Source organism: Oryctolagus cuniculus, chromosome 20, assembly GCF_964237555.1.
Source record: "Oryctolagus cuniculus chromosome 20, mOryCun1.1, whole genome shotgun sequence".
NCBI classification, from domain to species: domain Eukaryota; kingdom Metazoa; phylum Chordata; class Mammalia; order Lagomorpha; family Leporidae; genus Oryctolagus; species Oryctolagus cuniculus.
The window spans coordinates 47,000,502-47,028,421 of NC_091451.1; the positions used below are offsets into that span (position 1 = coordinate 47,000,502).

The window sequence follows — 27,920 nt, forward strand, 5'->3', positions numbered from 1 at the left end:
CGTCTGGAGGGGCGGGGCCGGGCTCTGAGCTGCAGGGGGCCTCAGAGTGGCTCAGGCCGGGGGACACGGACTCCTCCGCTCCCGTAGGCGTGAGGCCGCCCTGGCCCGTCCCCCCAGGCGACGCAGCACCGGGCAGCACTGTCTGGACCTTGGGCCCTTGCCCTCGCCTTCCCTGGCCATCCCCGGGTGCGGCCGCCTCTCTGGGACAGCGGCGCCAGCTTGCCCACCAAGCCCCGTGTTCCGTGTTCCACGTTCCGTGTCCCTCCTGCGGGCACCAGGCTGTGGCTCACGGACCCCGCGGCGGGAGTGGAGCTCTTCGGCTCGGGGGGCTCCTGTGCCTGCCGTACCGGCTCCAGCCGGGCTCCGTGCTCAGTGTCCCTCTGACCACGGGCGGGCTGAGCCCTGGGCCGGCCCTGCCGGGAATGTGCAAGGCTCCCCTCCTGCCCTGCGGCACCCCCTGAACCCGGTGCAGCGGCCCATCGAGGCCCAGCAGGCAGTGGCATTTTGTGACTCAGGCCCCGTGGACGTCGTGGCTGCGATGGAGCTGAGACGCCATGGTCCCGGCTGTCGGTGCTGCCTGGGTGCCGCAGCTCAGGCACGGGGCTCAGGGGCGAGGATTAAATCTGTGACGTGTGAGGACCCTCCCCCAAGCACCGGGGATGCGTGAGCCCTGCTGCCACGGCTGGTGCTGAGTGCAGCCCCCGGCCGTCCTGGAGCCCGGAGCCCAGCGCCAGGCGCAGGGTCCCGGGGAGAAGCTGCTGCCCGCATCAGGGCCCGAGCAAGGAGCCGGGTGGCTCGGGGGCAGGGACTGCCCCCCAGGGGTCTGTGGAACGGAGGCTCCAGCTGAAGTCGATGACCGTCCTGAGACGGAGAGCAGCGAGTGGCAGGGGAAGGAGCCTGGGCCAGAACGAGGGTGGGGACGTCGCCCTAGGATGGGCTCTACCTGCCCCCCCAGGACCACGACTCAGCAGGGGGGCGCAGGTGCAAGCTTGGCCCAGAGGCACACCTGCTGCCCGCCTTCTGGGCCCCAGGTCCTGCAGCGGGCGAGACCACACCCCGCCCCTGCTTGGAGCCCCTGAGTCACAGGTATGGCCAGCGGCCAGGCATTAGCGGGGGTAGGGGGCTCAAACTGGGCACTGGGCAGGTATTTTAGAGCAGCTGTGGGGGCCAGTGTTGGGGTATAACAGGTTAAACTGCCGCCTGTGATGCTGGCATTCCCTATGGGCACTGGTTCAAGCCCCAGCTGCTCCTCTTCTGATCCAGCTCCCTGCTCTGGCCTGTGGAGGCAGTAGAAGATGGCCCAAGTGCTTGGACCGCTGCACGCATGTGGGAGACCCAGGGGAAGCTCCTGGCTCCTGGCTCCAGCCTGGCCCAGCCCTGGCCGTTGTCACCATTTGAGGAGTGAACCAGCGGATGGAAGATTTACTCTCGTTCTCTCTCTGCCTTTCAAATAAATCTTTTTTTAAAGTAACTGGAGCTTCGGGGAGTGCAAACACAGTGACCCCTGGCTGAGGTGTGATTACAGACCGCAAGATGGGATTGGAGGGGCGTGCACCCCGAGGGACGGAGATGACTCAGAAGCAAGCGTGGTACAGGCGGATGACTGGGACAGCGTAGTCGGGGGCCAGGGGTCCGAGGGATCCTCGGGCCACTGCGCGGCCAGCCCGGCGCGCTCGCTTTAGGGACCCGACGAACCGGGTGGAGGCCCCGCCAACGCGCGCCACCTGGCGGCGCCACGCGGCACCGCGCTTGCCTGGGTGCCCGCGCTCGCGGCCGCACCGGCGGGGCCCGCTCCGCCCCGGGCCTGCACCGAGGGGCGCGGGCGCAGAAGGCGGAGACCCGGCCCCCGGCTCCTTCCGCGGGGCAGGAGGGGCTGCGGGTGGCCGAGGTGCCCGTGGCTATACGCGCGGGTCACTACACAAAACGGTGCGTGGAAAATTCCAGGCAGAAGCAGCCTCTCGGGTTCACGTCGCGCGCGCTCCAGGCAGCGCACGATGAATCCCGCGCCGACCCGCTGTGACGCGGCGGCGGATTCCGCGGGACGACGGCCCCGGGCGCGTGCCCGGGCAGTGGGGGAGAGCCGAGGGCCCCTGCAGAAAAGGCTTCTGCCCGCCGCGTCCGTGCCGGCTTCGCTGCGCGGGGCGCGGCCGGTCCGTGGGACCCCAGCCCTGCGGGTGTGACCGCGGCTGCATGGCCACGACTGGCCCTGGGGCGGCCTCGTGTGTCCGTCCGTCGGAAGAAGACCCGGGTACGGGCCGTTCTTCCCGTGTGTTTCCTGGGCGTGAAAACCCACAGCTGTCCCCGCGAGGAGCCTGTGGGCGGGGCGCCCAGGACACCAGGCTCCTGTGACAGCCTGCAGGGAGCGTCCAGCGCCAAGGGCAGGACGTGGTGGTGTGTGGAGTGCCCAGAACCACGCAGCTGTCACCGCCCCGCTCCCTGGGTCTTGGTCCCTGGATTGGTCCGCTCTGGGCGTCCTGACGGGGACCTCGGCAGGACCTGGTGTGTGACTGGCTTTGTCACCAGCCGATGCTGGGGGCCCTGGAGAAGTCTTTATGGTGACTCAGGTGCAGGCACATTCCAGGGCCACCGCGGCAGGAGCAGGGCCAGCCCGGGCAGGTCAGGCCGCCCTGGGCTTCAGGTGGACACGCCATGTCCACGCCAGGAGGGGCTTGGCCCACGCCTGCGGGCCAGGACAAGAAGCAGCCGCCTAGCCCCTGCCCCCCGGGCTCCAGGCAGGTGGCGGCCTGGGGGAGGCTTTAGCCGCCCCCACTCTCCCCGTGTGCCCAGCTGGAGGCTGGGAACTCCTCTCGTCTGCCGCTTCGACGCCCCCACATCTGAGTGCCGGGTTCAAGTCCCGGCTCTGCTGCCTGTGCGCACCCCCGGGAGACAGTGGTGGTGGCCCAAGTGCTTGGGTCCTGGGAGACCCGACGGCGCTCCTGGCCGGGCCTGGCTGCTGTGGGCACTGGGGGACTGAAGCCGGGGAAGAACGCGCTCTGTGGTCGCCCCGTCTTTGAGAGACTGTTCCAGCCCTGTGCAGCCCCTCTCCAGAGGTTTCTGCCTCTTCTCCCACGTGCCGCGTCCCCACGAGGAGGGGCCAGGACAGGCAGAGCTGCCCGTGCCGCGCTGGCGAGCAGAGCCCCAGCCCTCGGCTGCCATTGCTGGGCCCTGCTGGCCGCTCTGGCTGCTCCCTCCCAGGGGAGGTTTTGCGGACTGGTCCCTGGAGGCTGGAGCGGGTGTGAGCCCCCGAGTCCAAGTCCTCCCAGGAGGCCCTGTGGAGGAGCCAGGCCACGACACTGGGCACCCACGGGCAGGTACACAGCGGCCCTCACTCACGGCAGTGCCCGTCTCTGGCCTGGGCAGGACGCCGCCGTCCCGGGGCCGGGATCCTGGGGCCCAGCCCTGTCCGCAGGCTTCCCCGCCCTAGGGAGGCTAAACTGGAGCCCTGGCCCTCATCCCTCCCCTCCTCTGGAGGTGGGCCTGGCCAAAGGCCCCGTCCGTCCCCACGGTCCTTCTTCCTGGCCCCGCCTGGCCTCCCCTGGCTGCCCTGAGTTGCCCGGATGGATCCTGCGTGGTGTTCACAGGGGAGTTCAGGCACCGTCGGGCACACACGGGCTCCGAGTGCCGAGGCAGTGGGGCCTGGTGTAGGGGCAGCTGCCTGTGCGGCCGGTTCAGCCCAACCACAGCTCAGCTCCTGGGGCGCTGGCCTCGGTGCCCCCCCCCCCGGGGGGGCCTCCTGCACCTGCCCGGCCAGGCAAGGAGCTCTGAGCCAGACCAGGGCTGGGCTGCCGATAAGGGCGGCTGCATTGCTGGGATTCCGGAAGCTGCCTCTTCAGATCTGAGACAGCGGCCGCCGGCCTGGACCCTGGACCTCAGGAGAGGGGCTCGCGCGGGGGAGGGGGCCGCGTGGCACAGTCCGGCCGCAGCCCCCACCACCGCCCCCCATGCTGCAAAGTCCTCCCATCCGCCCTCCCCGGGAGCCGGTTTGGCCGCTGCCTGGGGCTTGGCCCGGTGGACAGAGGCCTGTGGCGGCCTGCCCGCCCCTGCCCCCAGCACCGGCCACGCCACCTCTGGCTCCTCATGTCAGGGCCGGGCCGGTCACAGAGAGGCCACGTGGCTGCCTGCACAGCACCTGCCCAGCCCGCTCCCGGGGCAGAGCTGCACTGGGGGCGCCGGGGGCGCCGGCGGTGGGTGGGCCGCGGGCTGACGGCCTGTCCAGGCCTCCGCTGCTCCGGGGCCGTCTGCTCCCAGCCCCTGTTCCCTGCCTTGGCTGTGCGCAAGAGGGGGCGGGGCAGCCTGTGGGGTCCCCGGGGAGGGGAGGGGAGGGGAGGTGGGCAGAGCGCGGAGCCCAGCGGAGCCGGAGGCCAGGGCCCGCGCACCTGCAGGCGTGTTTGTGTTTTGGGGGCCGCTTGGGACAGGAGCACAGAACGGGAGGTGAGGAGGCCGGGCCGTCGCTGCCCCCGGGGCCAGCGGGGGCGAGGCTGTGGGAAGTCCACCTGTGGGCTCTCCTGTCGGCACTGGGAATAGTGCCTCCGTCCCCCAGCAGTGTAGACGCTGAGCTGTGGTGTCCCCCGGCCAGTGTAGATGCTGGGCTGTGGTGTCCACTCCCGCCAGTGTAGACACTCACAGTCTGTGGTGTTCCCCCTGGCCAGTGTAGACGCTGGGCTGTGGTGTCCCCCTGGCTAGTGTAGACGCTGGGTTGTGGTATCCCCCCCGCCAGTGTAGATGCTGGGTCGTGGTGTCCCCCCAGACAGTGTAGACCCTGGGCTGTGGTGTCCCCCTGGCCAGTGTAGATGCTGGGTTCTGGTGTTCCTCCTGGCCAGTGTAGACGCTGGGTTGTGGTGTCCCCCTGGCCAGTGTAGACACTGGGCTGTGGTGTCCCCCTGGCCAGTGTAGACACTGGGGTGTGGTATCCACCCGACCAGTGTAGACGCTCTCAGAGTCTGTGGTGTCTCCCCGGCCAGTGTAGACGCTGGGCTGTGGTGTCCCCCTGGCTAGTGTAGACGCTGGGTTGTGGTATCCCCCCTCTGCCAGTGTAGATGCTGGGTTGTGGTGTCCCCCCAGGCAGTGTAGACCCTGGGCTGTGGTGTTCAGACCCTGCTGAGCCGCTCCTCTGCGTGGGTTCCCTGTCGGCCCTGGAGCCGTGGCCGCCCGCGCTCCCCCTCCCCCTCCCTCCCCCACCCCCTCCCTCTGGGACCTCCCAGATGCTCCACACACCACCTGCTGATGGCTCTTAAGATTTATTTTGCCGATTTGAAAGGCAGAGAGAGAGAGAGAGAGAAAGAGAGAGAGAGAGAGAGAAAGAGAGAGAGAGAGAGAGGTCTTCCATCCACTGGTTCACTCCCCTCAAGGCCACAACGGCCGGAGCTGTGCCAATCTGAAGCCAGGAGCCTCCCCCAGGTCTCCCACGCGGTGCAGGGCCCAAGCACCTGGCCATCCTCCACTGCCCTCCCGGGCCACAGCAGGGAGCGGGATGGGGAGTGGAGCAGCCGGGACTCGAACCGGCGCCCAGGGTTTTACCCGCTACCCCGCAGCACCGGCCCCCACCTGCTGACTTTTAAGAGAATTTTTGCATCCCCCAGTGTGGGGCAAGCAGCTGAAGGAGTTCTTAATTTCAGTTTCCTCTGAGAGGTGGGGGGGGGGGGCGTCTGCTGGTTCGCGCCCCTCACGCCTGCAACCCCCCTTGGCTGGAGCCCAGCCCCGCTCCCGCGGCTCCGCCGCCCGCCCTCCCTTCCCTTAGGCCGGGTTCGAGAACCAGCCCATCGCGCCCAGGTCCGGGCCGACGCTGGGTCGCCCGTGGTCTCCGCCCGGGGCCCCGTGACGGCGGCACAGTCGGCAGAGGCTCTGCCGGGGGGTCGGCTTCTCCCCAGGCCCCCCCCTGCCCGAGCCCCGGCTGCTCTCCCGTCGGCCCTGCACCCTCGGCGGGACGGCAGTGCCGAGCCTGGGCCGTGGCTCGGGCACCGGCACCTGTGCCCAGGCCCACGCGGGCGCCGGAAGGTCGGCGCCGCCAAATTCCCCTTGGCCTCTGGGCCCGGCACCGACGCACTGGCAAGTTTCCCCCGGGAGAGTGGACGGGACGGGAGGCCGGCTTTTACTTATTTGTCTTATTTGAAAGGCAGCGAGACGCACACAAGGAGAACGTCCTTGCTCTGGCCCACCCCCCCACGCCTGCCAGGGCCGAGCTGGGCCAGGGGCCTCCTGGGGGTCTCCACGTGGAGCAGGGGCTGCAGCTGCTCTCCCAGGCGCATCGGCAGGGAGCCGGGTGGGAAGTGGAGCGGCCGGGGATCAGCCTGGCGCTGTGATGTGGATGCCGGCGTCTCAGGCCACGGCTCAACACTGTAGAGACCCCGGCCGGGCGCCAGGGATGCCTCCTCCAGGCCACCGCCCCCACTGGGGGCGGGGCGACCACTGTGCGAAAACACATGGACCCCTGCCTGGGGAGTGGGCTCCTTCCACACACACTGACTTCCAGGCTTCCAGGAACAGGGCTGGGGGAGCTGCACAGGCAGGATCCTTTGTGGCTTATGTCACTCAACAAGAAGAACGAGTTTGTGGGCACTGGGCTACAGCCAAGATCTGGACTGGCCTCTCTACCCTGCCCCTGGGCTTATCCTCTTGGCCACAGGATAGCTGCTGCAGCACCGAGCGTCATGTCCTCACCCAGCAGAGGCAGTGAGTGGAGACACAGCATGTCTTGCATACCTCGCCCGCTCTCTCCTTCCCAGAAGCACCCCCGCCCAGAGATCTCAGCCTTGATCTGGTCACGAGCCCACCCCGCCTCGGGCCCATTCCGGGAGGATAGGGGCAGCCCTGGAGGCGGGACGGAGCACTCCTCCTCCTCCTCGCCCGCCATGGGTGCGGGTCTCGCGCAGCGGCCGGGCAGGCGAGGTGGCTCCTGCTCCCCAACGGGTGCCCTCACGGTGCCTCAGCGCGGGGGCCACGGGCGCCTGAGTCCCCGAGGGAGGCCACCCCGCACCCAGCTGCTGCCTGCAGCCCCAGGCGACCCCTAGCTGCGGGCCCAAGGCCACATTCCCCTCGACCCCCGCCCCGCGGGGCCCCGCCCCCGCCCCGCCGGCCCCGCCCCTCCCGCCGGCAGCAGCTACACCAGGTCTCACCCGTGCTGAGGCCGGCGGCCAGAGGGGCACAGGGGCTCCCAGAGGACACTGCGCATGTGCCAGGCGGCCAGGACAGCAGAGCTGGACAGGAGCTGTTGCCCCCAGAGGTGGCCCCCTTGAAGGCTGCACAGTCCGGGGATCTCAAGGGGGCAGCTCTGTGGGGGAGGGGAGGCTCTGCGCCCCGCGGCTGCCCACTCTCCTCTTGTCCACTCACCCCAGGGCTCTGCCTGACCCCAAAGGGACGCCCACACCCCGAGCCTCCAGCCCAAGCTGCACGCCGGGCCCCTGCCCGCCCTGGGGCGTCTTGGTCCCTGGCCCCCCGTCCTGTGGGCGCCCCCGGCTGCTTCTGTAACTTGCCCAGGAGTGCAGCCCCCCAGACCCCCACCGCCCGACCCCCGCCGTGCCCCCTCCCGTGAGGAGTGCCCAGCGGCCGGCCCTCCGCCCAGCCACCCCGCCCTGCCCGCTCCAGCGCCACGCAGCTCCCCGCAGGCCACGGGGTTCGGTTCTGTTCCCGTCGGCGGCCCCCTCCATCCTGAGCCTGTTGCCTGCGCACACTGCCGCCATCTGCAATTTCTAAATCTTGATTTGTTCCGTTCCTTCAAAGGTGGCGAGAACAGCGCAGGGCACCCGGGGCTACAGCGACCCCTGCTGCCTCCCAGGCGCATCGCTGAGCGGGACTCCAACCCGCGCCCGGCCGCGGGACGGGGCGTGTCCAGGGCCCCGCTGGCTGCGCCCCTCCGTGGCTGCGCGGCTCTGGGGACGTCCCACGCAGGAGCACGACCCTCGCGCGGTGTTCCCGCGCTCACGGCTCCAGCCCACGCTCAGTCCGCTCGGAGCGGCGGCAGGCCCCAGCCCCTCTCCTTGCGTCACAGGTGGCCACGCCGCGGGCTCTGCGCCGAGTGTCCGGTGGGCTCCCCCACACCGAGGTCGGCCCCAGGGTGGAGACAGCGCCCGGGATTCACCATTCCAGCCACGTGAGGGGTCCACACCGAGTGTCCCCACCACCAGCGGCCTCAAGACACCTGCTCCTCCCACACCCAGGCTCCGCCCAGCACCTCTGGTCGCACTGCTGTCCCAGGGAGGCGGAGGCCCTGTGGCACCTGCTGGCTTCCCCCCAGGGCCCAGGCGCGCTCCCCTCCCGTGGACGGGGGCTCCTGCGATGCTGCGGACGCAGAAGCGCTGGGCCAGCCCCTGCCGAGTGGCCGCCGCCTTGCTCTGTGGCTGAGCCTCCATGGGCCTGGGGACCCTGCCTGTCTCCCTGGGAGGCCTGTCCACTCATGCCTCCAGCTACTGCCTGGGCACCTTCTGTCCTCAGACTGGGTGCAGGTGCTCACGGGGCACCCTGGGTCTGACAGCCTGGGTTCAAGTTCGGGCTCCTCCACCTCCGATCCGGCTCCCAGCTGATGCGCAGCCTGGGAGGCAGCAGGTGACGGCCCTCGTGCCTGGGCCCCTGCCACGGCCCCAGGGAGAGCCCAGGTCGAGGTTCCGGCTCTTGGCTTGGCCCAGCCCTGGCTGCCGTGGGCACTTGGGGAGCAGACCATGGGCTGGAGCCTCCATCTCTCCGGGCGCCCAGAGCCCAGTGACGCAGGACCTGGGGCAACATCACCACCTTCCCTCCCCACGCCCAGAGGGGAATCAGGGTCCTGGGAGCAGCTTGCACGGGCAGTGAAGACAATTTAAAGAAGCCAAGAAGCCTCCTATCCGAGGGGTGGGCACAGCCAGCAGGGAGGAGTCACTGAAATTCCCTAAACTCACAGAGCCAGGTGGGATGGGGCCCCGGACGCTCGCCCCGCGTGGAGGGCGTGGAGGCAGGATGACCGGCGGGAGAGGGGAGTGGAGGCAGGATGACCCGCGGGAGAGGGGAGTGGAGGCAGGATGGCCCGCCCAGCCCGCAGCCCGCGGCCCACTCTCCCTCGAGGTCCCTCCTCTCTGCCTCCCAACGTCTGCTGTCCCCACCCAGCGTTCTTGCCGTCCACACACCTGCGCTCCCAGGGCCCTCACCAGGAAACCCTCACTCGGGCAGGGCCCAGCCGGCCTCGCCTCCTGCGGCGCCATGCTGTCCTTAGGATGGAGACCAAACGCCTTGGTCACCAGGCCTCCGCTCCCCAGACGCGGCCAGCCCCCCCGCCCAGCGCAGGTGCGGGCCGCCTCTACTCACGTGCGGGCACGCGAGCCCCTCGACGCCCTCACCGGCCAGCTTGGGCTGGGACTGGTGACGGCGGTGACAGATGGTGGCCGGCGGGCCCAGGTGCAGGGCGGGCAGGCGGGCACTGTAGCAGCCCCCAGCGCTCGGCGCTCCAGCTGCCCACAGGACAAAGCCCAGTCTCCCCGGCCTGGCGCCCTCCTCCAGCCGCCCCGCCCCCAGGACCCCATCGGCGTCCGCGAAGCCGGCCTGCCTTTCCCCCTGGGCTCCCTGACGGGAGAACTGACCCGGGCACCGGGCGCCCCTCGGAGGTCCAGCTCCCACCGCCCCGGGCAAGGCCTGGCCCGCGGCGGGCGTCCAGGTAGAAGGGCGCCCCCAACCTGGCCCGGAGCTCCCGGGGCTGGGCGGCCGTTGGGACTCGCCCGACCTCCGGCACCCTCCGTCCCCCTTGGGGCCCGGGGCGCGGCGAGAGCCGGTGGAGCGTCCCCGCGCGGGGCAGGTCCCGGAGCCCTGGCGCCGGCGTTCGGGCCCCTGGCCAGGGCGCAGTGGGTGGGGAGGGGGGGGGTCTCGGGTCGGCAGGGGGCGGGGCGCAGCGCGCCGGGGCCGCCGAGGACGCGCTCACCTGGCGGCCGCCGCGCGCCCTAACCTGGTTTCCGGGGGGCGGGGGGCGTGTCCGGGCCGGGGCGGGGCGGGGCGTGCGCGGCGGGGCGGGGCGGCCGCTGCAGACGTCAGGGCCCCGCCGCGCGAGGCCGCTCCGCCGTGGGCTCGGCCGGGGCTGCCGTGAGCGTGCGGGCGCGCCGGGCATGTCCTAGGCGGCGGCTTCGCGCTGCGCTCGGCCGGGCCGAGCCGGGAAGAAGCCAGGACGGAGCCGAGGACGGAGCCGGGGCCGCGCGGCAGGTAGGACACGCCGGGCCCGCTCTCGCCACGGCCTGCCATCGCCCGCACCTGCGCGCCCTGAGCCGCCCTGGGATCGGGGAGGGCCCCCCGGGGAACCGGCCCGGCCCGGTCCCGACAAAGGCGCGGGGGCGGGGAGCGCCCGGAGCACCTGGCCAGGCCGGTCCCCGCCTGCGCGGAGGCGGCCCGGGGGCTGCGCCAGGCGGGAGGGGCCGCCCGGCGCGCGTCTACGCGGCGGGGCCTGGGAGCCCGGTCCGCGCCCGGCACCCGCACGGCCATGGCCGCCCCGGCGAGCGCTGATTCAGAAGGCGCCACTCCCTCCCCCTCCGGCCGGCGCGCCCGCCCGCCCGCCCGCCCAGGCCTCTGCTCCCGGGCCCTCCTCCTCTCCCTGCTTCCCTTCGCCAGCGCCGTCTGCCCGCGTCCCTGCCTCCTCGCTCTGCGTCCTGCCGCCGCCCCTGTCTCCCGCACCGCCGCTTCCGCCGCTCCCTCCGGCGGCGGGGGGCTGGGGGACGCGGTGCGGCGTTAATCCTCGCTGCTGGCCACCGGCGCGCTCCCGGCTCCGCCGCAGGCTGCGGGAAGCCGGGCTCCCAGCCCTTTTCGGGATGGGCTGGCGGTGGCAGGCGGTGGCCCGGCCGGCTCCGCCGCATGACCGGCTCTGAGGCCTGGCCTTTCTGTGCCCGGAGCCCAGCCCTTGCGGGGTGGGACTTCCCAGGCCTGCGGCCGCCAGCAGCTAGCACAGGTGACTGCGGAGTGCCAGACCCCGGCAGGGCTGGGTTTCAGGACGATGGCGCCCTCGCAGCCTGGATCCCTGAACCTGGGGCTGTGCAGGCCGCTGGGGTCCGTGGGCAGCGTCCTTGGCTGCAGAGGCTTTGAGGCCCCACCCCCTCTGTGTCCGGCACCACCTCTCCGGCCAGACCCCACGGAGGGACAGGCCCTGGTGCTGCCTCCCCCTGGCGGGGGCTTTCCTCCAGCTTCCTGCCTGCTTCCCGGGGGAGGGTGAGCCAGGGGATCCACAGAGCCCAGTGCTGGTCACCACTGCCCGCCTGGAAGGCGCTGCAGTGCACGGGGTGTGGCCTCGCGCCTGGTGGCGGGGTTGCACTTCCGGAGGTGTGTGCAGGCCTGTGCAATGTCCCCAGCTCGGCCCGGCCCCACCTGTGCAGCTGACCCGGCTGGAACCAGGAGTCCTTCCCGAAGCCCCCTGACTTCCAAGTCTAAACTGTCCCCCGTGGCCATCACTCTCCCCCGCCGCCAACTCTGCCCCCTGGGGGCCTGGCCACTGTCATGTCCACCCTGGGCTGTTGCCCTCGCCTCTGGACCTGTCCGCTGGTGACCTGCAGAGCTGGGAGTGGTCCCAGGCCCTCCCTGTCTCCAGGGCCTCCCTGCCCTGCAGGGGCTCCCCTCCCCCTCCCCAAGTCCATCCCAGCACCACAACCCCACCCGGCCCCTTCCTGGCTCTGCTGTGCTTCCCAGCACGCGTGTCTGCGTGTGCAAGCATGTGTGCACGGCGAGGCTGTGAGGGCGATGGCGTGCAGTCTGTGCTCATGGGCTGGGTGGCCTTGTGACACGGCCCTGGCTGTCACTCGGGCTGTGCCCACTGTGCCTCACGCTGCCACGGTGCTCCCTGGCACAGCCGTCACCCAGACCCCTGCCTGAGTGATGTCACCGGGGGCGCGGGCACCAAAGTCCCACCCCCCGGCTCGTCTCACGCAGGGCCGTCCAGGGACGTGTAGGCACGGAGGGGCTCGGGGCCTCTGTCTGTAGGCCCGTCCCTGCCCCACCCCCAGGGCCCCTGCCATGGGCTCAGCCCCACAGCGTCTGCCTGGGGAACATGGATCCCCTGGCCCAGGTTTGTGTCCCGGGTGGGCTGCTCCGGGGATGTGTGTGGTCCCCAGCCAGCCTGCAGCCTTGGCAGTGGGTGCCCATGGTGGCCGGGGGGAAGGCAGGCCACTGCCTGGCCCTCGGATGCTCCCGGGGCCTGGTGCGGCTGCAGCCTGATGTTCCCAGAAGCACGGGGGCAGGCTGGCAGCCCCACTGTGCCCGCCCTTCCCCCCAGAGCCGGGCCGGCCTGGCCAGCGCCAAGATGAGCGTCACCTCCTGGTTCCTGGTGAGCAGCAGCGGCACGCGGCACCGGCTCCCGCGCGAGCTCATCTTCGTGGGGCGGGATGAGTGTGAGCTCATGCTGCAGGTGAGTGGGCCGGGCATGGGCCGCGCATGGGACGGGCATGGGACGGGGCATGGCACGGGCGTGGGCTGCGCGTGGGCCGGGCGTGGGCCAGGCGTGGGCCGGGCGTGGGCCGGGCGTGGGACAGGGCATGGGACGGGGCATGGGATGGGCGTGGGACGGGTGTGGGACGGGCGTGGGACGGGGCATGGGACGGGTATGGGATGGGCGTGGGCCGCACGTGGGCCGCACGTGGGACGGGCGTGGGACGGGCGTGGGACGGGGCCGGTGCTGGTGGACCTGTCTCTGATGGAGACAGCTTAGCCTTCCGTCAGACCGTGCGAGGCCACGGGCCCGGCACCTGGACAGCCGAGGCCGACCTGGGAGCCACGGTGTGAGGGGCTGGGTCCTGGGCAGGCCAGGGAGGCTGATGGCCAGGGGTAGGTGCGCTGTGGGGTGGGGGGGAGTCCGTGTGTGCCTGCAAGTGGGTGTCAAGGGTGCTTGAGGGTGGGCAGGGGTGCGGGAGGTGTCGCCGGGGCAGGCGTGGGGGCTGGGCCGGGAGTGGGGGAAGCTTCTGCCCTCCACTCCCCCAGGCCATGCCCAAGCCGCTGACTGCCCCCGCCTGCCCTTGGGAGGGAACGGCGTGTCCCCGTGCTGGTCCCTCCCACAGCTGACCCAGGAGCGCCTCGGGCTGGAGGGGGCGCTGGGGAGAGTGGCCCTGGCACCGGCTGAACCTGGTGCCGGCTCTGGTGGCCGGGCGCTCTGAACCAGGGCCCCAGTGCTGCGTGTGGCGGGTGCTGGGGGCGCCCTCACCCCTGCATGGCGTGCAGGCGCCTCTGTCGCTGGGCTGGGCCCCAGTCCTCTGGGATGGGCTTCTAAGTGCTGTCCGACTCCAGTCCCGCAGCGTGGACAAGCAGCACGCCGTCATCAACTACGACCAGGACAGGGACGAGCACTGGGTGAAGGACCTGGGCAGCCTCAACGGAGTGAGTGCCCGGGGCTGGGGACCTCAGGGCCCGCTCCCCTGTGCGCCAGGGCTGGGGCTGGGTGCAGGGCCTGCTCCCCTGTGCGTCCGGGGCTGGGGCTGGGTGCAGGGCCTGCTCCCCTGTGTGCCAGGGCTGGGGCTGGGTGCAGGGCCTGCTCCCCTGTGCGTCCAGGGCTGGGGCTGGGCGCAGGGCCTGCTCCCCTGTGCGCCCGGGGCTGGGGCCGGGCGCAGGGCCTGCTCCCCTGTGCGCCCAGGGCTGGGGACCGCAGGGCCTGCTCCCCTGTGCGCCCGGGGCTGGGGCTGGGGACCGCAGGGCCTGCTCCCCTGTGCGCCCGGGGCTGGGGCTGGGGACCGCAGGGCCTGCTCCCCTGTGCGCCCGGGGCTGGGGCTGGGGACCGCAGGGCCTGCTCCCCTGTGCGCCCGGGGCTGGGGCTGGGGACCGCAGGGCCTGCTCCCCTGTGCGTCCGGGGCTGGGGACCGCAGGGCCTGCTCCCCTGTGTGCCCGGGGCTGGGGCTGGTGCAGGGCCTGCTCCCCTGTGCACCCGGGGCTGGGGACCGCAGGGCCTGCTCCCCTGTGCGTCCGGGGCTGGGGACCGCAGGGCCTGCTCCCCTGTGCGTCCGGGGCTGGGGACCGCAGGGCCTGCTGCCCTGTGCGCCCGGGGCTGGGGCTGGGTGCAGGGCCTGCTCCCCTGTGTGCCCGGGGCTGGGGACCCTGTCTGGGTTGGGGGTGAGGCCTCCTTGTCTGAGCTGGGGGTGACCGGGCAGGTGAAGCAGCCCCCTCCCCTCCTACCTGGCCTTGAGCGGGTTCTGGGGGCCACAGGGCCAGGACCCTCGGGGGCTGAGCCAGCCGCATCCCTGGGGTCTGGCCTGCAGACGCTTAGCTGCCCGGGGCGGGGGCGCGGCTAAGCCCCTGCGCCCCGCGGCGGGTGTCCGGGCTGCCCACTGCCCGCGTCTCCCCGCAGACGTTTGTGAACGACGTGCGCATCCCGGACCAGAAGTACGTGACTCTGAAGCTCAACGATGTCGTCCGCTTCGGCTACGATACCCTCGCGGGCCTGCGCGGGGCGGGCTTCGTGACGCAGGGCGTGGTCCTGGGCTTGGCTCCGCCCACACCCGGGATTGCAGGGGACCTGGGCTTCCACGGGCTGGGAGGGGGAGGAGGCCTCCACTCCGGGTCGCCAGGGCCCCTCCAGCAGCCACCTGCACGGCCCTGGGGCCAGCGCGCTCGCGGCGGGCGTGGACTCCAGCCAGCGCCAGCCTCGGCCCGGTGTCCCCCCAGCCACCCCCCTGCTTTCCTTAACGCGGCCACATTCCAACATGTACGTGCTGGAGCGGGTGCAGCACCGCGTGCCGGAGGAGGCGCTCAAGGTTGGTGCCCACCGGCCCCGCCCCGCGGACCCCCCGCCGACTGCTCGGGCTCTGGGTGCCTGTCCAGGCCGTGGGACTCTAGGCCGGCCGGCCTGCTGGACAGGGCTCAACAACTCCTCCCAGGCCCCCGGAGGCCTGGATGTGGACCCGGGCTGTGCGACCCTGTGCAGGGCAGCGCCCGGGCGCGTGGGAGACCCGAGGACAAGTGAGGGGCCCGCACAAGGCCCGCTGGGTGGAGGGGAGGTCCAGCCACAGGGTGGGGGCGGAGCCACCGCAGGGCCCGCCCCTCACCCGGCTGCCTGCCCGCAGCATGAGAAGTACAGCAGCCAGCTGCAGGTGAGCCTCCAGGGCTCGGCGCCCACGCGGGGCGAGGCACAGCCCGAGCAGCCGCTCTACTGCGAGTCCTCGAACCCCAGGCCAGAGAAGGGGGACCGGAGACCGGGAGCAGGTAGGCACTGGGAAGCAGGGGTCCCACCCACCGCGTGCCCCTCCCCCCCGCTCTGTGCCCAGCCCCCACGAACCCAGGCCCTGCCCTCTCCGTGGGACCCTCACTTGGCTGCCACACCTCCCGGGCTCACAGCAACCCACAGACCTAACCTCACCCATCTGCACCCCACACCCCTGCACACCCCGCCCGTGCACACCGTGTCCCTGTACACACCCCGCCCATGCACACCCGTGTCCCTGCACACAACCCGCCCATGCACACCCATGTCCCTGTACACACCCCACCCATGCACACCCGTGTCCCTGTACACACCCCCATCCGTGCACACCCATGTCCCTGTACACACCCCGCCCGTGCACACCCGTGTCCCTGCACACAACCCGCCCATGCACACCCGTGTCCCTGTACACACCCCGCCCATGCACACCCGTGTCCCTGTACACACCCCGCCCGTGCACACCGTGTCCCTGTACACACCCCGCCCGTGCACACCCGTGTCCCTGCACACACCCCCATCCATGCACACCCATGTCCCTGTACACACCCACCCATGCACACCCGTGTCCTATGGCCCTGTACACACCCCCATCCATGCACACCCGTGTCCCTGTACACACCCCACCCATGCACACCCGTGTCCCTGTACACACCCCCATCCGTGCACACCCATGTCCCTGTACACACCCCGCCCGTGCACACCCGTGTCCCTGCACACAACCCGCCCATGCACACCCGTGTCCCTGTACACACCCCACCCATGCACACCCGTGTCCCTGTACACACCCCCATCCGTGCACACCCATGTCCCTGTACACACCCCGCCCGTGCACACCCGTGTCCCTGCACACAACCCGCCCATGCACACCCGTGTCCCTGTACACACCCCGCCCATGCACACCCGTGTCCCTGTACACACCCCGCCCGTGCACACCGTGTCCCTGTACACACCCCGCCCGTGCACACCCGTGTCCCTGCACACACCCCGCCCATGCACACCCATGTCCCTGTACACACCCCCATCCATGCACACCCATGTCCCTGTACACACCCACCCATGCACACCCGTGTCCTATGGCCCTGTACACACCCCCATCCATGCACACCCATGTCCCTGTACACACCCCGCCCGTGCACACCCGTGTCCCATGCCCCTGTATACACCCCCATCCATGCACACCCGTGTCCCTGTACACACCCCCATCCATGCACACCGTGTCCCTGTACACACTCAACCCATGCACACCCGTGTCCCTGTACACACCCCCGCCCATGCACACCCGTGTCCCTGTACACACCCCCACCCATGCACACCGTGTCCCATGGCCCTGTACACACCCCCACCCATGCACACCCGTGTCCCATGTCCTGTGTGCACCCCACCCATGCACACCTGTGTCCCTGTACACACTCCACCCATGCACACCCATGTCCCTGTACACACCCCACCCATGCACACCCGTGTCCCTGTATACACCCCCATCCATGCACACCGTGTCCCTGTACACACCCCACCCATGCACACCCGTGTCCCTGTACACACCCCCGCCCATGCACACCATGTCCCATGGCCCTGTACACACCCCCATCCATGCACACCGTGTCCCATGGCCCTGTACACACCCCCGCCCATGCACACCGTGTCCCATGGCCCTGTACACACCCCGCCCATGCACACCCGTGTCCCTGTCACACCCCGCCCATGCACACCCGTGTCCCTGTACACACCCCACCCATGCACACCCGTGTCCCTGTACACACCCCCATCCGTGCACACCCATGTCCCTGTACACACCCCGCCCATGCACACCCATGTCCCATGCCCCTGTATACACCCCCATCCATGCACACCCATGTCCCTGTACACACCCCTGCCCGTGCACACCCGTGTCCCATGGCCCTGTACACACCCTGCCCATGCACACCTGGTCCCTGCACACATGCCTGTGCCCCCAGGCGCTGGACTCCAGCTAGTGGCTGCCCCCGTGGTCCCCGCGGGTCACAGACGGATGCAGATGCAGGACCCCCTGGCCGTGGACGGGTGTCCAGTGAGGCCCGTGGGAGCCTAGGGGCTGGGTGCTGGTGGGCTGAGGCCAGGCCGGGGGGCAGCGGTCCTGGTCTGGGTGGGCTGGGGGGAGGTGCAGTGCCGAGTGGGTGCCGGGGAGCACAGGTGTGACACGCTCCAGAGAGAAGGGGCTCTCCCACGCGTGTCAGGGGAGGTCCCAGGGCTCCCCCGGCCCACAGCCTGGTTCCCACGCTCAGAACCCGTGTCCATGGAGCGGAGCCACGGGCTGCCCCCCGCAGGTGCCTGCAGGAGACAGCTGGGAACCGGAAGGTGTGCAGAAAGTCGTCCCCTGTGGGCACCCCGGCCACAGGGCCTGCCCAGCGGCGACTGCTGTCTGTCTTCAAGCCTGCGGCAGTGCCGCCAGCTGGGCAGGCCAGGTCTTTGGCCCAGCAGAGGGAGCAGGAGTAGGCCTTCGGGCCTGCAGCCGGGGGACAACCTAGTGGCAACCCCACCCCCACCAGCATCCCTGGGGTGTGGCACTGGGTCAAGAACATGGTCCCTGGGGAGGCCCTCGGGAAATCTCCATGAACCCAGAAACCTGCGCCTGGGCAGGTGGCCTGGAGCCACAGGGCCCAGCAGGGGTGGAGGGCTTGGGCCCGGAAGGGGCCTTGGGTATCGGAGCCGACACCCTGCCCGGACACTGGCTCCTCGTGAAAGTGATTTTAACTTCTGCCAGCGATGCAAAGAGCCGGACCGTTCAAAGGCCGCTTGGGCCACGGCAGCCATGGTCGCCCCTCTGTGGCCTGAAGCATTTTCAGAGCTGTGGAAGGGCAGGACCCTGGTGCAGGCTCCTGCTCCCTCCCGGCCTCTGCGGGGCAGGTTCCAGGGCAGGGGGCCGGGCAGGGAGGGCTGTGGGGCCCCAGGACAGCGCCCCCAGCACAGCCTCCCCAGGGGAGCCCAGGCAGGGGTGGGGCAGGTGAGTGTCCCCACGACTCAAGGCACCTGTCGCTCCTGGTATCCTGGGCAGCGGCAGGTCTGAGTGGGGAGGGGATGCCAGGGCCTGGCACCGTTCCGCACCGGGGGCCATGGCGACCGGGGGTCTCTGCCCTCCACAGAGTCGGCCACCTACCGCACACCCTTGTACGGGCAGCCCTCGTGGTGGGGAGAGGATGACGGCAGTGCACTGCCCGAGGGCCGGCGCCAGGAGGAGCCCTGCCGAGGTGGGCGTGGGACCGCGGGGTGGGCGTGGCCCTGGGCACGGCCTGGCAGGGCTGGGAGGTGGAGGGCGGTGGCCCTGAGGCTGTTCTGAGGACGCTGTCTCCACAGAGCGTCCCAAGGAGCCCGCGCAGCCAGAAGCCGAGCCGGACGGGACGTTGGCCGGCCTCCGTGCGCCTGCTGAGCCCCAGAGCTGCTCGTTCCGGCGCGAGCCCAGCTACTTCGAGATCCCCACGAAGGAGGCCCCGCCGCTGCCGCGGTCCCCGGAGGCGGACGCTGGGGTGGCCCCCGTGGTGCAGAGCCACGCCTCCTTCACCATCGAGTTTGACGACTGCAGCCCGGGCAAGGTGAAGATCAAGGACCATGTCACCAAGTTCTCCCTGCGCCAGCGCCGGCCGCCGGGCCGGGAGGCCGCGCCCGTGGAGGTGGTCTCGGCCGAGACCAAGGTAGCCGACTGGCTGGTGCAGAGCGACCCGAGCCTGCTGCGCCGAGCGGGGCCCGGCGACGACCGCCACAGCACCAAGAGTGACCTGGCCGTCCACAGCCGCAGCCTCAAGGGTGAGTGCCCGTCCTGGCGCAGGGAGGCGGCCAGCAGCGCTCAGCCCCGGCGAGGGGCCCTGGGCAGCTTGGTCTTCCTTTCTCGGCGAGCTTCCCCAGAGCCACCTGCCTGGCCGGGCGCAGGGGCCAGCGTCCTCACGCTGCGCTCTTGGCCGCAGGGCCGGGGCCGGGCTGGGGTGGGCCCCTCCCTCCCCTACACACGCCACAGGCTGGTGGCTGCCCCTCCCCAGGCCACAAACATGAGGATGGCACGCAGAGCGACTCCGAGGACCCCCTGGCCAAAGCGGCCGCAGCGGTGGCGGCGGTGGCGGCTGGGGCCCCAGCTGAGGCCGGCGGGGAGCAGGTGCGGCTGCAGCGGCAGATCCGGCGGGACCCCCAGGAGCTGCTGCGCAACCAGCAGGCGTTCGTCATCGAGTTCTTTGACGAGGACACGCCCCGCAAGAAGCGCTCCCAGTCCTTCACCCACACCCCACCCGGGGACCCCAGAGCCGACAGGCGCCGTGGCCCGGGGCCAGCTGATCGGGACCGGGCGGCAGGGGGCGCCGCAGGACCGCAGAGGGCCAGCTCCCTCAAGCGGGAGAAGACGGAGGAGCGGCTGGGGAGCCCCACGCCTGCCCCCCGGACCCCTGCCCGCCCCTTCGGCAGCGTGGGGCGCCGCTCCCGCCTGGCTCAGGACTTCCTGGCCCAGTGTCTGGCAGACGGCGCCCCGGCCACCCGGCCCGGCCCTGACAAGGCCCCCCCGGTCCTGCCCCCGGCCCTGACACCTCGGGGGCCCAGCCCCGTGGCCCCCCCGGCCCCGCAGCCACCCCCTGGGGCGTGCAGGGCGGAAGAGGATGACAGCCTCAGCGACGCGGGGACCTACACCATCGAGACGGAGGCACAGGACAGGGAGGTGCAGGAGGCCCGCGAGAGGATTGACCAGGTGCCCAGGTGGCCCCGGGCCGCGGCCCAGCCTGCTCCCGGTGGCTCCCACACACCGCGCCTCCTGCCCTGGCCGCTGTGCTGCCCAGACCCCTGGCTGTGTGTCCCAGCCATGGCCCAGTGACCCTGGTCTCTTGGCCACAGGTCTTTGGGGTGTTTGAGTCCCCTGAACTCTCCAGGGTGACCTCAGCCACCTTCCGCCCGGTTATCAGAGGGGACCGAGAAGAGCCTGGTGACGGGGCTGTGGCCCAGCGCATGGCCGTGCTGCAGGAGTTCGCCTCTCGGTCCCAAGGCATGGCGCCCCCAGCAGAGCACCAGGTACTGTCCAGAGGCCCCCCAGAGTGGCCAGGGCGGGGGGCGGCTGTGGCTGGGCTGGGCCTTCCCTCGGCGCACGCTCACTGGCTCTGGCGTGGAGGGCTCGGGGTCAGGAACTGTGGGCAAGCTGAGCCATGCGCGGGCTGCCCCGCGGGGGCCTGAGCATGTCCGAGGCCGGGACATGCTAGGCTGGGCTGAGGGGCTGCCTGGGCAGCGCTGGCCCCGCTGGGCGGTGGAGCCAGAGTCACGCAGGCCTAGAGGGGCCAGGAGGGGCGGTGTCGGGGGCGGGGACCCTGGAGGGGCGGTGTCGGGGGCGGGGACCCGGGAGGGGCGGTGTCGGGGGCGGGGACCCTGGAGGGGCGGTGTCAGGGGGTGGGGCGGGGACCCTGGAGGGGCGGTGTCAGGGGGTGGGGCGGGGACCTTGGAGGCGCGGTGTGGGGGGGGGGCAGGCGGGACCCGGGAGGGGCGGTGTCGGGGGCGGGGACCCTGGAGGGGCGGTGTCAGGGGGTGGGGCGGGGACCCGGGAGGGGTGGTGTCAGGGGGTGGGGCGGGGACCCTGGAGGGGCGGTGTCAGGGGGTGGGGCGGGGACCCTGGAGGGGCGGTGTCAGGGGGTGGGGCGGGGACCCGGGAGGGGTGGTGTCAGGGGGTGGGGCGGGGACCCTGGAGGGGCGGTGTCAGGGGGTGGGGCGGGGACCCGGGAGGGGTGGTGTCAGGGGGTGGGGCGGGGACCCGGGAGGGGCGGTGTTGGGCGCCCAGAGCGGCCGTGTCACACCAGCAGCCCCCATCCCGCAGCACCACTGCTCTCCCTGGGCCCTAGCTGGACACATCCTGCCCTCTCTCCGCAGGGCCTGCTGGTGCCAGGCTCCCCTGGGGCTCAGAAGTGGGTGTCCCGCTGGGCCAGCCTGGCTGACAGCTACTCGGACGCAGGCCTGGCCGGTAAGTGGAGCCAGTGCTGCCGTGGGGCGGGGCAGGGTGGGCCTGGGGCGGCCGACCGTGAGCTGGCCTCACCCTGTGTGCCCGGGCCTCTGACGGTCCGCCCTCGTGCTCCGCAGAGGACGGCCCTGGACGCAGGGCCGGGGATCCTGAGGGGGCCCCGCCTGTGCGCACGCGGAGGCTGCTCCCTCAGCTGCCCGGCGACAGGGTGGACAGCCCCGTGGGTCCCGAGGCCGCCAGGAAGAGCGGGCCTGGGCCGCCCGAGCTGAGTGGTGAGCAGACCAGTCGCCTCGTGGCACGGGAGGACCTGGAGCCGGACAGCCTCAGCGACGCCAGCGGGTCTGACGGCGGCCGGGGCCCCGAGCTGGGCAGGGAGCCGCGGGAGGAGAGAGGCCGAAGCCCCCAGGAGGGGCCGGGGTGGAGCCGTGGACGACGCTCACCGCGGGCGCCCAGGGAGCCGGCCCCCACCAGTTTCTTCATTGGGGACCAGGACGTGGACGCCACCTTCCCCAGGAAACCGCCGGTGGCTCCGGGGGAGGTGGGGGGCGCCCTGGCCAGGGACAGCCTCTACGCCAGCAGCAGCGGCAAGATGGTTGTCCAGCTGCGCACCGGGCGCTCCCCGGAACCCGACGGCCCCAGCCCCGCCCTGGGCCAGCAGGAGAGAGCCACCAAGGAGCCGGCCCCCGGCCAGCCCCCTCCCGTCTCCAGCCACCCCCTCCTGCAGGACCTGGCCGCCACCCGGGCCTCGCGCATGGACTTCCACAGCCACGACACACAGCTGATCCTCAAGGAGACCGAGACGGCGCTGGCCGCCCTGGAGGCCCGGCTGCTCTCCAAGTCTGCGGGAGGCGAGGTGGGCGCCACGCCCAGGCCCCCGGAGGACTCCCTGTCCGGAGACTCGGACGTGGACACGGCCAGCACCCTCAGCCTGCTCAGTGGCAAGAACGGGCCCAGCCCCACCACCCCCCCGGCCCTGGGGCCGCAGAAGGAGAAGCCGCTGGCCCTGCCGGCCACACCTGACTCGGGGGCCAGTGCTCGTGGGCGGCCCGTGGAGAAGCAGCCTCGTCCCCCAGGCCCCGCGGACCTTGGCCGTGGGGAGCCAGCGCGGCATCTGGCCGTGCGGCGCGGCCCCGGGCCCCGGGGATCCCTGGACTGGCCAGACGAGGAGCGTGGTCCTGGCCTCTCCCCGCCGCCCGGCTCAGACCTGGGCACCTCCAGCCACGAGGCCCCCGAAGCCACTGGGGCAGGTCGGCCGGGCGCCCCCCGGAAAGCAGCGGCTCGGGAGGAGCAGAGCCGTGGCTCCACCAGTGCCCAGAGGGCACAGCAGCCGCTGACCCGCTCCAACAGCCTGTCCACGCCCCGGCCCACGCGGGCCTCCCGGCTGAGGCGGGCCCGGCTCGGGGAGGCCTCCGACACGGAGGCTGCGGACAGCGAACGCGGAGCCGCGGGCAACCCTGAGCCCGCGGCCCGGCCAGCCGGCGAGCAGACCAAGAAGCTGTCGCGCCTGGACTTCCTGGCCATGCCCCGGAAGCGGGCGGGCTCCTTCACGGGGCCCAGCGACTCGGAGGCCGGGCCCGCCCGCTCCGGCTTCTCAGGCCGCAGCGTGGAGCTGGGCCGTGCCAGCCGCAAGCCCACCATGGCCGAGGCGCGGGCCGCTGCCCGGAAGGCCGCCGCCACCGCCGCCGCGACCACCTCCAGTCCCCGCCAGCCCTTCAGCAGGGCCCGCCCGGGCAGTGCCAGATTCGCATCCAGTGAGTGCCGGAGTGGCGGCGGGGGGTGGGCAAGGGCCCTGGGGAGGAGGGGAGACCCGGTCTCCCAAGGCTGGGCAGCCGTGTCCAGACGCACCTGCGTGTGTCTCAGGCCCAGGTGGCCCACTGTCCCCCATGGGGCTCCTCCCGGGACCCCTGCAGCTCGTGAGGGAGGCCCATGGGCCGAGGGCCCCCGCCCTGCCCTGGGACACCTGTCCCTGTCTGCTGGGAGCCTCGTTAACACTTGGGGGCCCTGCATACCATGAGAGGCCTGCAGGGCCGTCCCTACCCATGGTGGCGACACGGCGCCCCCGGCCTGGCCTACCCTCGCCGCCTGCCGAGGGGACTGGGTTGAGGCCACGGGGCTTGGCCGGCTCCCTGCTGTGGGAGCACCTCCTGCCCTGCTGGCCACTGCCATGCCTCCAGCATTGTCCCACTGGGTGCGCTGTGCAGGCCAAGGCCAGGTCTGCCCCAGAGGGGCAAGGCCTGAGCAAGGGTGCTGAGGGTGGGCTCCCAGCAGGAGGGACATTGGGGAGGGCCCTGCTCGGCAGACCCACTGTGCCACCGCCGACGGCCCCCCAGCACGGCTTTGAGGCTGCCGTGGGGCTCTGAGCAGGGGCGGCCAGGAGGCTGGACTGGGACCCGTCCCCACCACCCATGTGTCCTGCCTGAGCTTCGGCTGGCCCGTGGGGAGCTGGCCCGCTCTCCGTGGCCAGCAGCCCCGGCCTCCCCTCATTGAGCCCAGCCCCACCCGGGGACGCGGTTGCCGCCTGGGGGCCCAGCCGCCCCTCCCGCACGCGCCCCTCGCTGGCCCCGGCCTCGGCGGTGCAGTGCTGCTGCCAGTGGGCTCCCGGCACAGGGGTGTGGCGGCGGCACAGCTGGCCCCGGCATGGGCCTCCCCGGAGGGCCCCTGCGTGGTGCTGAGCGCTGCTCTGTTCTGTTCTTGCTTCTGAAACCAACTCACGCACGCCAGACGCGCGCCGCCGGCAGCAGGGCTCGGATCACACGTCCACCTCCGAGGAGGAGTACGGCTCCCACCACAGCTCCCCCAAACACACACGCTCCCACGCCTCGGCAGCCACGCAGACCCCGCGGGCCGTCAGCTCCAGCCGGGCTCGAGCCCAGGCTCCTGGCCCCCGGGACACAGATGATGACGAGCAGGAGCCGGACCCCTACGGCTTTGTCATGCAGACGGCAGAAATCGCCGAGATAGCCAGGTGAGCGCCCTGGAGGCAGGGGCCACCAAGGACCCTCCTCCCCCGGCCCCAGACAGACGCCGCGAGTGCTTGTATGGTGGCTGGTTGGCTGGGTGGACAGACGGACGGACAGACGGACAGACAGATGGGTGGATGGGTGGGTGGATGATGGGTGGGTGCGTGGATGGACGGACGGATGGGTGGGTGATGGATGGACGGATGGGTGGGTGGGTGGGCGGACGGGTGGGTGGAGGGGTCAGTGGTTGGGAATTAAGGGCAGATGGAAGCACCCCCAGAGCTGGTGGGCCCTGGGCGTGAGGAGGTCTTCATCAGAGAGGCGCCCCCTGATGGTGCAGCGGGCCGCCTCCAGGCCAGGGGTGCGTGGGGGTCGCAGGGAAGAGCGGGAGAGCGGGTTGGCGCTGCAGTGTCTGGGCCTGGGCGCGTGCAGGTGTTGCTGCTGAGGGTCCGAGCTGGAGCCCGTGAGGCCCCAGAACGCAGAGACGGCGCCCAGGGGCATCGAGGCAAAGGCGTTGTCAGCAGAAAGAGGGCAGCTGGGGTCACGTGGCAGACATGGGGTGTGAAGAGAAGGGGCCAGGAGGGAGCCACCAGGATGCCTGAGGGGGGTCAGGTGGTACCGCCTGTGCGGAGAGCGGGCTGGGGAAGCAGGGGGGCGCTGCACCACCTGGGAGAGGCGAAGGGAGCCCCAGGCACCGGGCGGGGAAGGCCCGGTGGCCTTCCCCCGGGGGCGTGGTCTCCGTGGCACAGCTGGCGGGGATCTGGGCTCTCCTGGCCTCTCTGGGTGCACCTGCCCCACCGTCCGCCCATCTCTGACCCTTGGAGTCAGGAGCCCTGGGTTTTTGCTGTCATGACCGCGGCTTGGCCCTGACCATGCCTGCCCGCACCTGCTGTTACTGAGTCCTGTCCACGCCACGCCGGCCGTGGTGGGGGGAGGAGGGGTGGTCCGCCTGGGGCCTGGGGCTCTGCCCGCCTTCCTCGGCCCCACCAGCCCCTGCCCCTCCCCTCGTGGCACCAGGGGGTTGATGCAGGGCCACAGCCGGTCCCCATGTTGCCCCTGTGTGGACATGGCCGGGACCGGACTGCGGGGGGAGGTCCCAGACCCCAGGTCCTGCCCCTCTGCCTCGGTGCCGGGGCTCCCACGGACCTGCTGTCTCCCGCCGGCCGCAGGCTGAGCCAGACGCTGGTGAAGGATGTGGCCATCCTGGCCCGGGAGATTCACGACGTGGCCGCGGATGGAGACTCCCTGGGCTCCTCCGCGCCTGCCCGCAGCCCCTCTCTCAGCAACGTGCCCAACACGCCGGCCTCTACCATCTCCGCCCGCGAGGAGGTGAGCCCCGAGCCAGGGGGCGGGGAGTGCTCACGCCCGCCTGGGAGGCGCTGGCTCCTCACGCCCCCCCCCGCCCCCCGCCGCCCTCGCAGCTGGTGCAGCGAATCCCGGAGGCCAGCCTGACCTTCCAGAAGGTGCCCCCTGGCTGCGCGAACTCCCGGGACCTGGACCAGAACATGAATGACAGCCGGGAGGACGCCCTGGCCAACAGGCCGCGGCCTCGGAACCGTGAGGAGGCACGGCCCCCCGCCGCGGTGCCGGGAGCGGGGGGCTCTGCTGGGGAGACGGGGGCCCTGGTGACACCCGGCCCTTCCAGGTGATCTTTGACAACCTGATGCTGAACCCGGTGTCCCAGCTGTCACACGCCATCCGCGAGAACACGGAGCACCTCGCTGAAAAGATGAAGTGAGTGGGCGGCCGCGGTCCCTCTTGTGCTGTGAGCGCCGGCTCGCCCCGTGGGCCCGGGAGGGGTGGCGGGGAGAGGCTCGTCTGGGTGGGCACGAGTGACACCTGGCCCCGTCCCCCCCGCCCCTCCCAGGATCCTCTTTCAGAACACGGGCAGGGCGTGGGAGGACCTGGAAGCCAGAATCGACGCCGAGAACGAGGTGCCCATCCTGAAGACCTCCAACAAGGTGGGCGCTCAGGCAGGGGAGGGGAGGGACGGGCAGGGCAGGGGAAGGGCAGGCGGGGCTGGGGAGGGCTGGGGAGGGCTGGGAGGCCGGGGCAGCCTGGGGCCGGCCCTGGACCCTGTCCTGAGCCAGGCCAAGCCCGGCCCGGGCACCACCGCCCTCCTCCCTGCCTTTCCAGGAAATCAGCTGCATCCTCAAAGAACTGCGGCGTGTGCAGAAGCAGCTGGAAGGTGGGTGTGGCCTGACCAGGCGGGCGAGGGCCGCGGCGGGCGCCTGCGGGCTTGCCTGAGCCTCCCTGCCTCCCCCCCCAGTCATCAACGCCATCGTGGACCCCAGTGGGAACCTGGACCTGCTGACGGGGAGCAGGGGCTCGGGCGGCTCAGCCCAGCTGGGGCTCGGGAGGGGCCGCGCGCCTGCACAGAGCCCGTCTTCGCCGTCCTCGGCGGCCACCGTGCTGCCGGGCCTGTCCTCCAGGGCCTTCCCGCCGCGGGCCAGCTGCGGGCCGCCCGGCCTCCCGGACCCCGCCTTCCTCCCGGACGCCGAGAGATTCCTGATCTAGGCCCCGGCCCGGCGGGGCCTCCTTGTCTGTGTGCGTCCTGTGCCTGCCTGTCCACCCGCCCCGCCCCGCCCACCTGCCCGGCTGCAGGTGTCCTCTGGGAGGGCCTCCCACACCCAGGCCCCCTGAGCCCCAGCCACCGCCCCAACCGCCTGAGCCCGCCCCCAGGCCTCCCCTCCGCGGCTGTGGGGGGCGGGGAATTGTGCCATTGCAGGGCCCCGGGGACTGGGACGCCACCCTCCACCTGTGGGGCCCTGTGTGCAGAGGAGGGCGGGGCTGGAGGGTGATTCAGTGCCAAAGCCCGGCCGGCGAGGGCTGGGCCGTGTCCCTGCGGCTGTCAGGGACAGCAGGGCACTTGCCCTCGTCACCCCAGTGGGGCAGGCGAGTGGCCAGGGAGACCTGGGGGCAGACGCCCCCCTGCTCCAAACCCTTGGTGCCAACACAGCTGCCAACCCCGCGACTGGGGCCACCCCAGGAGCGCCGTCCGGAGTCTGGGCCTGGCCACAGCCGCAGGTGCGCACGGCTGCAGGCCTGGGTGTGGCCAGGTGAGTGACCGCCGCTCCCCCTCCTGCCTGGATTCCTGCCCCCGCCCTCAGGCATCACCCTTGCTCCCGGACACTGTGGGCATTACGTGAACGTCTGCGACTGTCCCCCATGCACGCGGCGGGGGTGGGGCAGTTCTACTGTCTCAGGACTCAGCTGGGGAGGGGCCAGGTAAGCAGAGCGTGGCCCGGGCAGGGCCGCTAAGCCAAAGAGCCCGCTGGCTGTGGCGGGGGTGGGGATCTCGCACCCCCCGGCGTCCCCGCGCGTGCTGGACCGGTCCAGGCCCGGCCGCCGTGTCTCCTGTTTACATTGAGCTGATCGAGTCCAGTGTGCGGGTCCTGTGCGCCTGCGCCCCAGCCGCCTGTGTTTACGTGTGTGAGTGTGTGTGTAGGGGTGGGTGGCCCGGGCCCCCAGGCCCCCCGGGAGCCTGCTGTCCGTTCGGAGGAGGCGCTGGCACGGCCCGCCCTGCATGTCCCACGCCGACACCGACACCGTGGCCGTTCATTCCGTCCCACCCCAGGAGCCACTGTTCACTCCTCTTCACCAATCCGCACTCCCCAGGTTGAGTTTCCGCCCCCACCCCGGCTCCGGGCTGCCGCCCCGCGGGCTTCTGGGAGCTGTCCTCGCACATTTGTTCTCAGGTGGTCTTGTGATCGTCTTTCAGAAAACGGTTATTTTATATGATTTGTCATGGAGTTTGTTCTAATAAATCATTCTCTGTCTCACGGCAGCACGCCCACCTCCCTCGCCGTGGCCTTGCTTCTCTCCTGTGGCTGGGGTGGGGAGCGCCCGGGGCCTCCCAGTTTGACCCCCACCAAGGCCAAACAGCTCAAACATTGCCGCCAGG

General features: G+C 71.6%; 2 protein-coding genes across 2 annotated transcripts; one reads left to right on the top strand and one right to left on the bottom strand.

The window, feature by feature from the left end:
- Window positions 1-767: 767 nt before the first annotated feature.
- On the bottom strand, window positions 768-10,428 carry LOC138847234 (putative uncharacterized protein FLJ46214). Its single transcript, XM_070065353.1, has 2 exons — window positions 9,878-10,428; window positions 768-861 (listed from the first exon to the last, which is right to left on the bottom strand). The coding sequence occupies exons 1-2, from the start codon at window positions 10,426-10,428 to the stop codon at window positions 768-770; spliced, it is 645 nt and encodes a 214-aa protein (XP_069921454.1).
- Window positions 9,967-27,812, top strand: CEP170B (centrosomal protein 170B). Its single transcript, XM_070065454.1, has 19 exons — window positions 9,967-10,152; window positions 12,203-12,334; window positions 13,207-13,296; window positions 14,258-14,336; window positions 14,605-14,663; window positions 14,973-15,111; window positions 18,229-18,333; window positions 18,440-18,886; window positions 19,117-19,808; window positions 19,952-20,125; window positions 20,969-21,059; window positions 21,176-22,807; window positions 23,778-24,021; window positions 25,186-25,345; window positions 25,438-25,581; window positions 25,662-25,750; window positions 25,884-25,977; window positions 26,153-26,204; window positions 26,286-27,812. Exons 2-19 carry the CDS (start codon window positions 12,230-12,232, stop codon window positions 26,531-26,533), a joined length of 4,644 nt encoding a protein of 1,547 aa, XP_069921555.1. The 5' UTR covers window positions 9,967-10,152; window positions 12,203-12,229; the 3' UTR covers window positions 26,534-27,812.
- The last annotated feature ends 108 nt before the right edge of the window (window positions 27,813-27,920 follow it).